We start from the raw sequence: 13,510 nt of genomic DNA, 5'->3' as shown, positions 1-13,510 counted from the left end.
CATACATGCTCAGACTCAATAAGCCTCTTCTAGATATTGCCCTAGGATAAACATTCTGGGGCACTCCAGCTGTTATGGACAACAATTTCCATTGTAAGCAGGTAGTAAAAATACATAGGGAGTGAAAAAAGGCTGACTGAACATCCCTGATTTGATTTTGATTTATCTGAGTTTTTACTTCAATTATTCAGTATTTCCTCCTTTTCAGTATTTCCTCCTTTTCAGGCAATGCAACTAATTTAACCTGCTGCAATAGAATTCTAACTAAACTCACAAATGCAACCCAACCAAACCAAAGATTCGCAAGTGAAATACAGTATACTGGGTCAGCAACATTGTTCTACAGCAAACAAGTGCCAAATATAGTGTTAATCCTACAGACAGCAGGTTCAAGCAGCTAGTTAGGCTGGTATACAAGGCACCCCGTTTGGCTAAAGATTTGCATTTAGATGTTTATTCTAAAACTGTTACTCACAGGTTTTTTAATTGTGGGCTGTTAAATTAGATTCTCACATCGATATGGTCTGAATTTGGCTCTTAGTAGATCTGATGAGCAGTGACAAAATGCAACCCATAGAACTCATCACTTGCAATATTACCCGTGTTGGCCAACTAGCCAAATTTGCAAATTGGAACGTGTCATCAATGGACACTAGGAAAATGTTATTACAAGTACTATGTTCATGCCTGGTTGCTACCTCATAGTTCTTAACTAAGGGTTTAGACACAAACTGGGTAGGAGGAAAATAATTTCTTGCTGTCAAATTTGTTGCTAAATTCAAGATAATTTGAATTATTTCCAGGGTGTAATTATTTGTTTAGGGCCTCGTGTTCTTAGTCTTTTGATACTATCCCCTGATAGTTATGTGTCCCCATCCATTCACAGGTGGGGTGAGTCTAGAAGAAAGAGAGTAAAAAGTATGAGATGCAGAGCATCTTACACTCCTGAATATCAGGTTCTAGTAACTGCCACACATCTATAAGACTCCTACAGCTGTCATTTGAAGGGATCTATTTACTAAGCAAATAGTCGTAGGTAGGTTACAACATTTCTCTTACCACATTAATTGTTTATTACAAAAAGCCAACTGTGACAGTTTTTTCCTGGAAGCAACACAATGGACCTTCATAATGCATAGTCACTTCACCAAACTACCAGGTCCTTCTGTAGCTGTCTTATTCTAGATTGAAGTATAATGTGCAAGCTGCAATCTTCTGATGAATATAAACATGTAAAGAACTTTTACAAAACAATTACTTACGTGGAAAAGGCATTGTTCTGTTTCTCACATCTGATTCCTTTGCAGTTTTTGGGTTCCTCGGAGGCACTAGTCTCATAATAAAAGTAAAGTTGGTTTAGTCCATTGGCAAAGGCCAGAAGCACCAGGCAGTAAATGAATAGGAATTTGAGAATGTCCAGCAGCATCCTTCCCAGTGAAATTTGGAGAGGGCCAAGGTGGGAATTTGCAGTGAACAAGGAGATGAGGCGCAGGGAACTAAGAATATTGGATATTGCAAAGAGGGCTTCAGCAATAAGTGTGGGGTGCCACATATCCCATTCTTCTCTTGGCCGTGAGCCATTGTACTAAGGGAGTAAACAGAGAAAAATGATAAATTATCTATGATGAGTCACACATACACACACAAAACTGTCCTAGGGCTGGTGCCAAATAGTGAATGTAATCATTGGAAGCATTGCCTGTCTGCCTTGGGAAATGTCATCATTTTCTTGTAATGAAGAACTAGAGTCTGACTTATTTCAGCAGGCCTATTGTACAAGGTCAAAACAACAAGTAGATTAAGGTTTCAACCCAGTTTCAAAACAGATATTGGATTTTTAGTGGACAGAAAACGTACTCAGACAGGTAACAGCTTGTCCAGTAGCTGTAAGTCTGTGTTTTATACCTACAAATCAGCCTGACATTGTTCAGTATGTCTTACTAGCCATGACGTATGCCCTTCAACTGAAAGTCTCTTAAATGAGACCTGGTATAGTAAAACTGAAAATATGCTTACTAACATAACATGAGATATACCGGTATTTGAAGAATTCACTAAAGTAGAGACACCCTTTCATAAAATGACTCTTTTGTCAGTGCTTAAAATCATTAGGGGGTTTGTCAATTTATCTGGGTATGGCATAGTAAGAGGTTGGTCTATCACTTAGTCCTACTTTCTTGGCGACACAGCAGAACCTCAGAAGCACATTCCTGACCAAGATACATTGTAATTTGAGGTCCATCCTGATTATCATACTGTGACAAAGTTAGTTTATTGTGTCTTATTGTGTGTGGTTTGGTTTATCAGTTGTCATCAGGCAAACTTATTCACTAACTGTGTGATCTAGGTGCTGACCAACTAGATGATTGCCTGTACATTTCAGATGCATCATGTAAGGCAACTGAGTATGACTAAACACTAGTCTCGCCATGGCCAGCTTTAAGGATGCATTGTGCTTTTTATATGATGTGCTCCTGCTCCTTTTGTGCCACATCTACAATGTTTTGTTGTAATTTTAGTTATTTTAATATTTATTTATTGGTGTGGTAAGGGCCTGTAGTGTCTCAGCACCAGAGAATGTACTCTCTACCTAGCCGTTCTGATTTTATTAAATGCAACAGAGTCTAAGATTCCTGAAATATTTAAAGCTTAGGTTTTAGCCTATGATATGTTGGTCCCACATATTAGTCTAATTACCGAACTAAACATTTGCATTTTCCTCATCATCTACTTTATACAAAGTATGGCTGCATTTTACAACTTAAGTGAACTTTCCCTTTAATTAATAGATTTTTAGAATCTATAATTAATGTTTTTAACATTGCAAAATATATACACTCACCTTACAATTGTAGATGAACCTTCTGGCTTTGCTGATGCCAAGAACATTGGAGTTTTTCTTATGGGGAAACACTACCCTAGTACTGTATGCTTTGAACTTTGTAATGCATTGATCCTTAGTATGACTTCATTTATTACACACCAGTAAACAAAGAAGTAACTGAGAAATGTAACTAATATATCATGAAATTATTATTGATTTATTTATAGTGTATTAGTTTCACACCAGCCGTATAGAGTGATTAATAACCCTTCCAGCAGTGTACCCTGTAAGAGGTCAGTTCTGCAGAAAACCAATATCAAAACAGAATTAAAGCAGCGGGTACAGACAAAGAGGATATAACACATCCTTGTAACACAGGCAATAACCAGTGTTCTTTTACCACCCTTTTTTGTTACATATATTTAAGACTGTAATCTTGAATTTATTGTAATTTTTCCTAAGTTATGCGAATTGTTTGCTTTGGCCAAAACACTGCTTTTGAAAAAAAAACTGTTTTTACAAGCAGTCATCTAATGAAGGATAAGGCTTTCATGCAGATGACAAAAGTACACAATTTCCACTCCAACGTCTACCTACTTATAATATGACTGCTTTGCTGATCATACTACCAATAGTATGATCAGCAATGCAGTCATAATATAAGTAGAACTTACTTTAGTCAATATCTCAACACAATTTATAATATAAACGTTTATTCTGCCTTAATAATTGCAAACATAGAACATTTTTGTATTTTGTTTCTCGACTTGCCTTGTACGGTTGGGAATTTTAGCCCTGTGGCTAATATACAAATTATTCTTAGCACGACACACTGCAAGAATACGTTCCAGAATATACTGTACAAATGGTGTAGTATAGGAACAGCATGCATTAAATTATTGTTAAACACTATATGCAAGGAAACATTTCTTACCTTAACATATGCTACAATTTTGAGGGAGATGGTTGCAAGATAGAGGGAATTCATAGCAAAATCCATAAGATTCCACCAATCATGTACATATTCATTAAAGCCTCCATCCCACATCTCTTTTATTTCACCCCATATGAAACCTGTTGAGAAACAAAAACTAATAATAACATTTTCCAACCTAAGCTTCCTACGGAATGGATAGTCCATACTGTAAAGTTTGGTGGAGGCTGGATAAAGGGGTTTAATTCCCGTTGTATACTTCTAACTTTGTGGCACCGGTTCAGGAAACCCTTTTCTGTTCAACCATGAGTGTGCCCTGTGTGCAAAACAAGGTCTATCGAGACATGGTTTGTTGAGTTTGGTGTGGAAGAACCTGACTGGCCTGCACAGAACCCTGACCTCAACCCCACTGAACATGTTTTGGGATGAATTAAAATATTGATTAAGAGCCAGGTGAGTTTAATTTGGGTACCATTATAGGAAGTTTTGTTTAGTAAATACTAAAATTGTGCATTTGTATTTGGGCGAATATGAAAACGAACATAAAGTAGTGTTTTTTCGTTGTTCAGCCCAAATACAGAAAAAAACGAACATGGCGGCGGTTTAACCTTTAACTCCTGATTGCCAAACTTGGCCTGGTTTCGGCGTCAGGAGTTTAAGGTCTGTACAAGCGACTCTAATGGTCGCCGGCAGGGAGCTACTCCTTTAACTCCTGGAACCTCCCCAGGCCGAGTTTCGCCGTCAGGGGTTATAGGTCCCCTATAAGAGCATTAACTCCTGGCGAGTTTCGGCAACAGGATTTTAAAAGTCTGTATGAGTGACTCTATTGGTTGCCAGCAGGGGGCTTGTCTGACATCAACCAATCAAGAGAAGCTGTACTTCAATGGTTGATGGCAGAGGAGGCCCCTGCCAGCGACCAATAGAGTTGCTCGTACGGACCTTTAAAATCCTGGCGCCTAACGAACACGAAGAATGTACACAAATATTCGCCCAAACCGAACACAGGAACGGGTAAATATTCATGGAATACGAAGATTTTTTCCCCCACGAAGACGAACACGAACACGAAGAGTTGGCTGGCACCCAAGTCTAGTAAATACCTGTCGAGTTTAGTAGTCGGAGCCCAATATGCAAGGCTGGAGACGTGGATGAATCAAAAGCGAGGTACCGATAGGGATGAGACGTAAACGAAGTCAGGATAAGCAGAGGTCGGTTCAGGCAGCGAAGGTTCAGACACGATAAGGAAAGCGAAGGGTCAATATCCAATGAAACAATGATAAGGGAGCACTGACGTATATACGTAGAGAGCACAGTATATCTGAGCAATGAATGAACTAAACGGCACAGATTTATAGGAAGGAGGAAGGGATACTCCCTCTGATGTCCAGATTAACCTGATTCTATACACCTGGGAATATTGTGACTGTGCCTTTAAGAAAAGGAGTTGTATGCGCGCGCGCCACTAGAGGGCGTGCGAGAGACGGAACATGTTCTCCGTTTCTGTTGGGACGGCCCTGCAGTTGTGTTCCGGCCGTCCTGAAGATCACCAGGCCGGGAAGAAGACCGCGGCATCGTCAACGGCGGGGAGTGAGCAGTTCTGCCACGTCGGACCCCTCTTCGTAAGTCGCCATATCGGCGGTGAGGGTCAGAAGGAGGACGCGGCGTGGGACCAAGGTGAGTACTGCGGCGGGGACCTGACAGTGCCCCCATCCTAGGATGCTGCCTCCGGAGGCATGTGGTACCCGGTTTGTCCAGAATCTCCTGCACCTCATATTCGGGTTCCCCTGTTATGATGACCGGAGCCGGAGGCGTGGAGCCCCTAGAAGGATAGGGATCGGGAACAGCCGGTTTCAAGAGCGATACGTGGAAGGAAGGATGTATCTTGTACCAATCAGGAAGATCTAGTCGGACCACCACTGGAGAGACGAGTTTCTTTATTGTGAAAGGACCGATGTACTTGGGACCCAATTTTCTGGATGGACAAGACAGTTTCAGATGCTTAGTGGATAACTACACCTGTTGGCCTATCTTGTACTCGGGTGGTGTTTGTCGTTTCCGATCGGCATATCGTTTATACGACAGTTGGCTTTCACGTAGTGTTTCGTGTGCCCGTTGCAGGTGGCGAGACAGTTGACGTAATCGCTCTGTTACGTCAGGAACAGAAGTGAGCGGTGGAAGGCCAGGGAGGCTATTGGGATGGTATCCATAGTTGAGAAAAAAGGGGGAGGCACGCGTGGAGTCATGTCGTCTGGTATTGTAGGCAAACTCCGCCGTGGTGAGCAGTTCTTTCCAATCGGATTGGAGGTACGTACAGTAGCAACGAAGGTATGTCTCCACGGTCTGGTTTGTTCGCTCTGTTTGACCGTTCGACTGGGGATGGAAAGCAGTGGAAAGGTCTACAGAGATGTTCAACGAGTGACAGAATGCTTTCCAGAAACGGGAGGTGAATTGCGTGCCTCGATCAGAGAGTATGGATTCGGGTATGCCATGGAGTCGGAATACGGAGTCAAGGAAGAGGGTGGCTGTTCTTTTGGCAGTAGGGAGCCCTTTGGTTGGGATGAAGTGGGCCATTTTTGTCAACCGATCGACCACAACCATGATTGTGTTGTATCCTTGTGAGTCTGGGAGGTCTACGATGAAATCAACCGTGAGATGGGTCCACGGTTGGGATGGAATAGGTAAGGGTTGTAACAGTCCCGCCATTCTGGAGGTAGCAGTCTTGGCACGGTTACAGATGGCGCAGGAAGTGACATATTTCCTTATATTGTGGGAAAGAGAGGGCCACCAGAAATGGCGTTGAATGTTATAGAGGGTTTTTCTTTGTCCGCCGTGCCCTGCTGTGAGGGCATCGTGGCAATGTTGCAGCACAAGAGGACGTATGGGTTCAGGAACATAGATTTTCCCATGTGACAGGGGATATCCTTCTGGTGAGGTCGGGAGATCAAGGGAGGAAGCAGCTTTTTGGATGTCCTGCAAAAAGTGGGTCATGACACCCATGAAGTGATGTGTTTGCAGTATTGTCTCCTCTTGTTTGGGTTTTGCCTCTTCTGGGGCATGCAACCTGGAGAGGGCATCTGCTTTTTGATTCTTTGAACCAGGACGATACGTGACATGAAACGTGAAGCGGGAGAAAAACAGAGCCCAACGTGCTTGACGGGGATGGAGACGTTTGGCGGTTCTGAGGTACTCTAGATTCTTGTGGTCTGTATACACCGTGACGGCGTGGTTGGCACCTTCAAGAAGATGCCTCCATTCTTCGAAGGCTCTTTTGATGGCTAGTAGCTCCTTATCACCTATGTCGTAGTTGGATTCGGCATCGGTTAATCTTCGTGAATAAAAGGCGACGGGATGTAGGAGTCCTGTGTCGCAGTCTCTTTGTGATAGCACGGCCCCGGTTGCTATGTTGGATGCATCCACTTCGAGGAAGAAGGGTCTTTTGGGATCTGGCAAATGGAGTATGGGAGCCGAGGTGAAACGATGTTTAAGGGTGTTGAACGCCTTTTGGGCGGCTGATGACCAACACCATGTGACGTCCTTTTTTGTGAGATAAGTCAAGGGTTAGATTGTCTGTGAGAAGTTCCGGATGAATTTCCGGTAGAAATTAGCAAACCCCACAAAGCGCTGTACTTGCTTTTTATTTTGTGGTATCGGCCATGAGAGGATTGCCTCTACCTTGCGGGGATCCATTTCAACCTTGCCAGGTCTGATTATGAAACCCAAAAACTCCACACAATCCGTTTCAAAAATGCACTTTTCGATCTTTGCGTATAGGTTATGTTGTTGTAACCTTTAACCAGCAAAATTCGGGGCGCATGTGTACATAGAAAAAAGAAATAATCTTATAGTGTAATATTGTCAAGAACAATAAACTATGTAAAAGGTGTGAAATGCACTCACAAACAGTGCCAGCACAACAGGCTCGTCTGAGGTATGAAGACTGTTCTTTATTCTTTAAAATCTGGAAGGAAGCAGGGGCATTACATAGTCCATAAGGCATGACCAAATATTCATAGTGCCCATATCGGGATCGGAACGCAGTCTTCCACTCATCGTCTTGGCGCATTCTAAGCAGATTATAGGCACCTCTGAGGTCTAGCTTGGTGTAGACGGTTGCGGTTTGGAGGCGTTCCAGGAGTTCAGGAATGAGTGGCAGGGGATATTTATTTTTTATGGTAATATGATTCATCTCTCTGTAATCCACACATGGACGTATGCTGCCATCCTTCTTCCCCACGAAAAAGATGCCGGCTCCTGCTGGGGACGTAGAGGATCTGATGAACCCTTTCTTTAGATTTTCTTGAATGTATTCCTTTAAGATGTGTAATTCCTTTTCTGCCACTGGGTATATTTTGCCATATGGTATGGGTGCTCCAGGCAGGAGATCTATAGGACAATCGTATGGTCTATGAGGTGGCAGGGTCTCTACCCCTTTTTTGTCGAACACATCTTTATATTGTTCATACGCTTTGGGTAGCATGATCTCTTGTCCTTTTTTCATATTCATTTCCAATATGGAATTTATGAAACCATTCGGTGATTGTCTTCTATGATAGTTACAGACGGATGAGAAGAAGGTTAAGGTGCCTGTTGACCAGGTAATGGTAGGGTCATGGAGGCGCAACCAGGGTATCCCAAGGATAACAGGGAATAGCGGTGAGGGAACCAGATCAAATGAGAGCAGTTCGGTGTGCTTCCCTATGGAGACTTGGATAGGTGCGGTTTGTTTAGTGAGGGGACCCGTTTGCAAAAATGACCCATCTACGACTTGTATGCGCAAAGGATTTATTTTATCATGCACAGGGATGGACAAGGCATTGGCTATGTGGACGTCGAGGAAACATCCGCTGGACCCGGAGTCGATCATAGCTTGACATTCATAGGTGTTCTTATTCCACTGCAAGGAAAGAGGAACAGATAAAGGAGGCGATATGGCGGTCAGAGTAGATGGCATGATAGCAAGGTCATCTGGCTTACCCCTGTTTCTTGCCTTTCTAGGGCAGGATTCAACTGTGTGTCGACAGTTACCGCAGTAGAGACAAAGATTCTCTTGCCTTCTGCGCTGTAATTCTGCTGGCGGCAGCTTGCCTTGAACCAGACCGATTTGCATTGGTTCTTCAGTCTGGACTGGAGAACGAGAAGCAGAAGGAGAGTAAGTAGCCGAGGAATATCTCGGTGGTGCAGCAGGTGTTGGGGCTTTTTCTTGGCGTCGTTCCCTAAGACGTCGGTCTAGCTGGATCGCTTGTTGGATAAAAGACTCCAATGATTGCGGAATTCCAAAATGAGCAAAGTCATCTTTCAAGGGTTCAGACAACCCTAAACGAAACTGGTTGATCAATCCATGTTCATTCCAGCGTGTGTCAACAGCATACCGTTTGAAGTCGGTGATATAGTCTTCTACGGGTCGACGACCCTGGCGTAAAGCCCTGATAGCAGACTGAGCGGTTTCTTGTCGATGCGGGTCATCATACATGGAGGACATGACTGTAACAAAGGAATGCCAGGTCGAGACACATGGATCATTACTGCGTAGGAGGTCGTGGGCCCATTCTTGTGGAGGCCCAGACAGGAGGGCAATCACAGTGCGAACTTTTACAGCATCGGAATGATATGTGCGAGGTTTCAGTTCAAACAGGACTTCACATGCCATGATAAAAGTCCGATATTTGGTTCTGTCACCCATGAAACGTTCTGGCAGGGGCACCTGTGGTTCTGGGTTGGTTGTCAGTTCCTCGAGTGGGTTTACAACCCGCACAACCGGGGGTGGTTGTGGGAATCCAGGTGTAGGGGCCGCAGCTTGGGCCTGCAGATCATGGACGGCTTGGGTGAGGGTGGATACCTGTCGTGTCAGGTTATCCAGTACGTCAGCCAGCTCAGCGAGCTCCATGGTATGGCTCAGATATTCTGTCGAGTTTAGTAGTCGGAGCCCAATATGCAAGGCTGGAGACGTGGATGAATCAAAAGCGAGGTACCGATAGGGATGAGACGTAAACGAAGTCAGGATAAGCAGAGGTCGGTTCAGGCAGCGAAGGTTCAGACACGATAAGGAAAGCGAAGGGTCAATATCCAATGAAACAATGATAAGGGAGCACTGACGTATATACGTAGAGAGCACAGTATATCTGAGCAATGAATGAACTAAACGGCACAGATTTATAGGAAGGAGGAAGGGATACTCCCTCTGATGTCCAGATTAACCTGATTCTATACACCTGGGAATATTGTGACTGTGCCTTTAAGAAAAGGAGTTGTATGCGCGCGCGCCACTAGAGGGCGTGCGAGAGACGGAACATGTTCTCCGTTTCTGTTGGGACGGCCCTGCAGTTGTGTTCCGGCCGTCCTGAAGATCACCAGGCAGGGAAGAAGACCGCGGCATCGTCAACGGCGGGGAGTGAGCAGTTCTGCCACGTCGGACCCCTCTTCGTACGTCGCCATATCGGCGGTGTGGGTCAGAAGGAGGACGCGGCGTGGGACCAAGGTGAGTACTGCGGCGGGGACCTGACAATACCCAACTTTAAACAGAAATTCTATAATAAAATGGTTGTCAATGTGGTTTGCATTTTTTGTAGAAGAATGGTTCAGAGAGAAGAAGAAATACTTTCATTTTTATAATTTTATAAAGACACGTATAACAAATAGATTTAAAAAATAACCAGTTTTGTACAGACACTATAGCTATATGATGTTATTGCTTCATATAAATGTCCAGGACAGAAGTACAGATTTGTATCTCTATAATGCCACAAAGAGTATGATAGAAGTGACATTTCACCCTTTTTAATGTAATTCTTTTTTTAACTACATTACAAGATAAAAGCACAGACTTCACAAAATGACAGTGTTACAGCTGCATATTGGTGTTCTGAACTCTGGTAGATAGATCAAAATAATCCTTCCAAATGTGTTTCAGGATTGCAATTTGCAAGTTGAACTTGCTAGCCCGGAGTTGCAAGGTTACGTGGAAATGAAAAAGTGAATGATAGCAATGAAATAATATAACAGTATAAGGAGGTTTGAAATAAAAATGTGGTTGGCAGTTAATGCGTTAAAATTAAATTTATGAATTTACGTAGGTTCCTTGAAGGTTTTCAAAACTACTGTTTTATAGCAACCTTTGCAAAGTCCACCCTCTCTTACCTACTCTCCATTCACTCCCCTTTAGACTAGTCGGGCTTGCATTGCCCATTTATTACAGACACACACCCTGAGAAGGGACAGCTTTGGGCAACCAACACTGGGAAGTTCTCATGTATGGCTGCTCTTAGTGAAAAAAAAACACATGGTTAGAAGATGACAACTAGACTAGATGTTTATGCTGTAAAACAGCATAAACAGGTGACCTTACATCGAAGTGCATGGGAGAAAACTTGCACAAATTGGACTAAGTGGGAGAATAGGGTAATAGGGGTACAGCTGGGGAAGACTAACCCAACTTTTAATTTATTACTCCTGCCTTCTGTTTCCTTTTTTCTTTTTGTCATTATCTTTTTCAAAACATTTTTAAACATATGTACCGTACTGGCTCAGATATAGGCCGGCCCCGTATATAGGCCGCACCCTAAAAGTTTGTTGCTTTTTTAAAGAAAAGGTTTTTTTCTTTAAAAAAAGCACCAAAAAAACATCCTGCCACTCTGTCTCCCCCCCCCCGAGATATGCTGCCACTGTCCTCCCCCCCGATATATGCTGCCACTGTCCTCCCCCGAGATATGCTGCCACTGTCCTCCTCCCCCCTGAGATATGCTGCCACTGTCCTCCCCCCCGAGATATGCTGCCACTGTCCTCCTCCTCCCCCCCCGAGATATGCTGCCACTCTGCCCCCCCCGACTTACCAGAGCAGACTCCCGGGTGTCTTGCAGGGCCGGCGGGGGACAGCGGATGTGCCGGCACCGGAAGCTGTATACGCGTATTGCGTAGATGTCCCCCGCCGGCCCCGCAAGACACCCGGGAGTCTGCTCTGGTAAGTCTTGGGGGCAGAGGTAAAACGCATCGTGCGGACGGTCACCGGCTGTGCCGATGCGGGTAAACAACCTCCACAGCCGGTGACCGTCCGCATGGTGCGCTTAGACAACCTCCCGTGTCGGCACCCCCCCCCCGGTGGAAAGTGCTGGCAGGGTAGGCTGTCTGAGCGGATCGGAGAGTAGGATGCAGGTCCCCTGCACCGCTGCTGGGGATCTGTATCCTAACCCCGCTGCCTGCCCGGCGCCCGGGCGCTAGACACCGAATATAGGCCGGACCCCCACTTTTAAGACTTAAAGTGGGGGAAAAAAGTGCGGCCTATATTCGAGCCAATACGGTAGTGGGGTTTGTGTTAAATTTTTTCAAGTTGCTGGTGAGGACATGCAAGTTTTTAATCCATTGCATTACGCTAAAAGTATCAAAATTATGCATCACCCTTTTCACTTTTGTTCTGTCCTAGGAGAGTCAAGTTTAACATTAAGATACATTTAAATATGTTTTATCTATATGTGAGTGTATAAAGTGTATATGAGTGTATAAATAACTTGCATAAACTAAAATGAGTAAAACCTTTTGAAACACACCATCTCTTTACCAGACACCTTTGTGTCACCAGAATTTGGTGTTGGCAATGATAATGCGTTGTAAGGTGAGGGATGTCACTTTCTATTGACTGTCAAAAAGACAGCAGAATCAACCACATAAATACTCCCAATTGTCCCTAGTCATCTTCGGGACCAAAATCCCTCTGCCTCCCACCACTTTGTACCACTTTTCCACAAAACTGGCATACTTTGTGGTACTGGTCTGCTAAGAAATATATGGCCTTATAGTGTAATAGAATCCCCAATATTTATACCTGAGATAGGTGCTTTTATGTAGTTTTTGCTTGGTGTTCACTGATTTCTTGCTGATTCTTGCTGTGCCTCAAACCACACTGGCAATTTTAAATATTGGAACGTGTTAAACATTCATCTCCATAAATGCATACAATCATATATTGACTTAAGAAGCGTATGTCACTGTTTTTTATTTGGTACAATTAAACCAAACCAGGCTGCTTATTTATATATTGTTATATAAAGATGGCACAAATTCTAGTTATGTTATACAGTAAACCAACGCGAGATGGTCGAGTATTGCATAACTTTACCAGAGACACATTTTAACAAGCGTGTCTATCTGGCACAGAAAGGGTAAAAACACATTATGGAATAATTAAAGAAAATTAGGTCAGTTTAATGTGAACGGAGCAGCCGATGCCATGTTTGCCCTGGCAAATATACCCACATTAATATGTATGTTTGACATTGGAAAGCAAATAAACAAACACAAATGTTAGCTTGGAGGAGCCTGCAAGAAGACGAGCAAAAAACATACGCCGATCAATCAAAGAAAGAAAGACAAGTGCACAGAGACATAAAAACAGCCCTGCAGTGGGAAGATACGGATGGATTTCTATTCCTGGCTGGCAGCTAAGGTATGGACAGGAGTAAAGCACACAAACCCTTCAAGATGAGAGCATGGCTCACCCTACAGCGACAAAGGGTTTAAGAGTTTCATAAAATATGAATTATAATTATTCTTACAGTGGATTATCTCCTGAGCAAGGCAAGATTAGCAGGCTGGGTACAAATGCATTAACCATTTTGTGGCTGTGACGAAGAGCTGCAGCAGAGAGTAATTGTATTTCAGTGAAAGCTCATTCCTCGCTGGCATCTGCAGACCTAGAATGTTCTAGTGGTCATGACATGTTAAATGTGCTACAACAGCCTAAATGATGTTCTCAAACTCTGAAA

General features: G+C 43.6%; 1 protein-coding gene across 1 annotated transcript in view; it reads right to left on the bottom strand.

Moving 5' to 3' along the window:
* LOC149298104 (short transient receptor potential channel 5-like) overlaps window positions 1-13,510 on the bottom strand; it is a 78,109-nt gene that overhangs the window by 24,955 nt on the left and 39,644 nt on the right. The window contains exons 4-5 of the mRNA XM_089487613.1: window positions 3,759-3,898; window positions 1,263-1,585 (exon numbers count right to left, since the gene is read on the bottom strand). Coding sequence (XP_089343739.1) covers window positions 1,263-1,585; window positions 3,759-3,898 — 463 coding nt within the window. The remainder of the gene's footprint in view (window positions 1-1,262; window positions 1,586-3,758; window positions 3,899-13,510) is intronic.

The sequence above is a fragment of the Sceloporus occidentalis genome, unplaced genomic scaffold, assembly GCF_023333645.1.
Source record: "Sceloporus occidentalis isolate IW3139 unplaced genomic scaffold, rSceOcc1.0.p SCAF_34, whole genome shotgun sequence".
Classification (NCBI taxonomy): Eukaryota; Metazoa; Chordata; class Lepidosauria; order Squamata; family Phrynosomatidae; genus Sceloporus; species Sceloporus occidentalis.
This window is presented reverse-complemented; position numbering and strand designations above follow the sequence as displayed.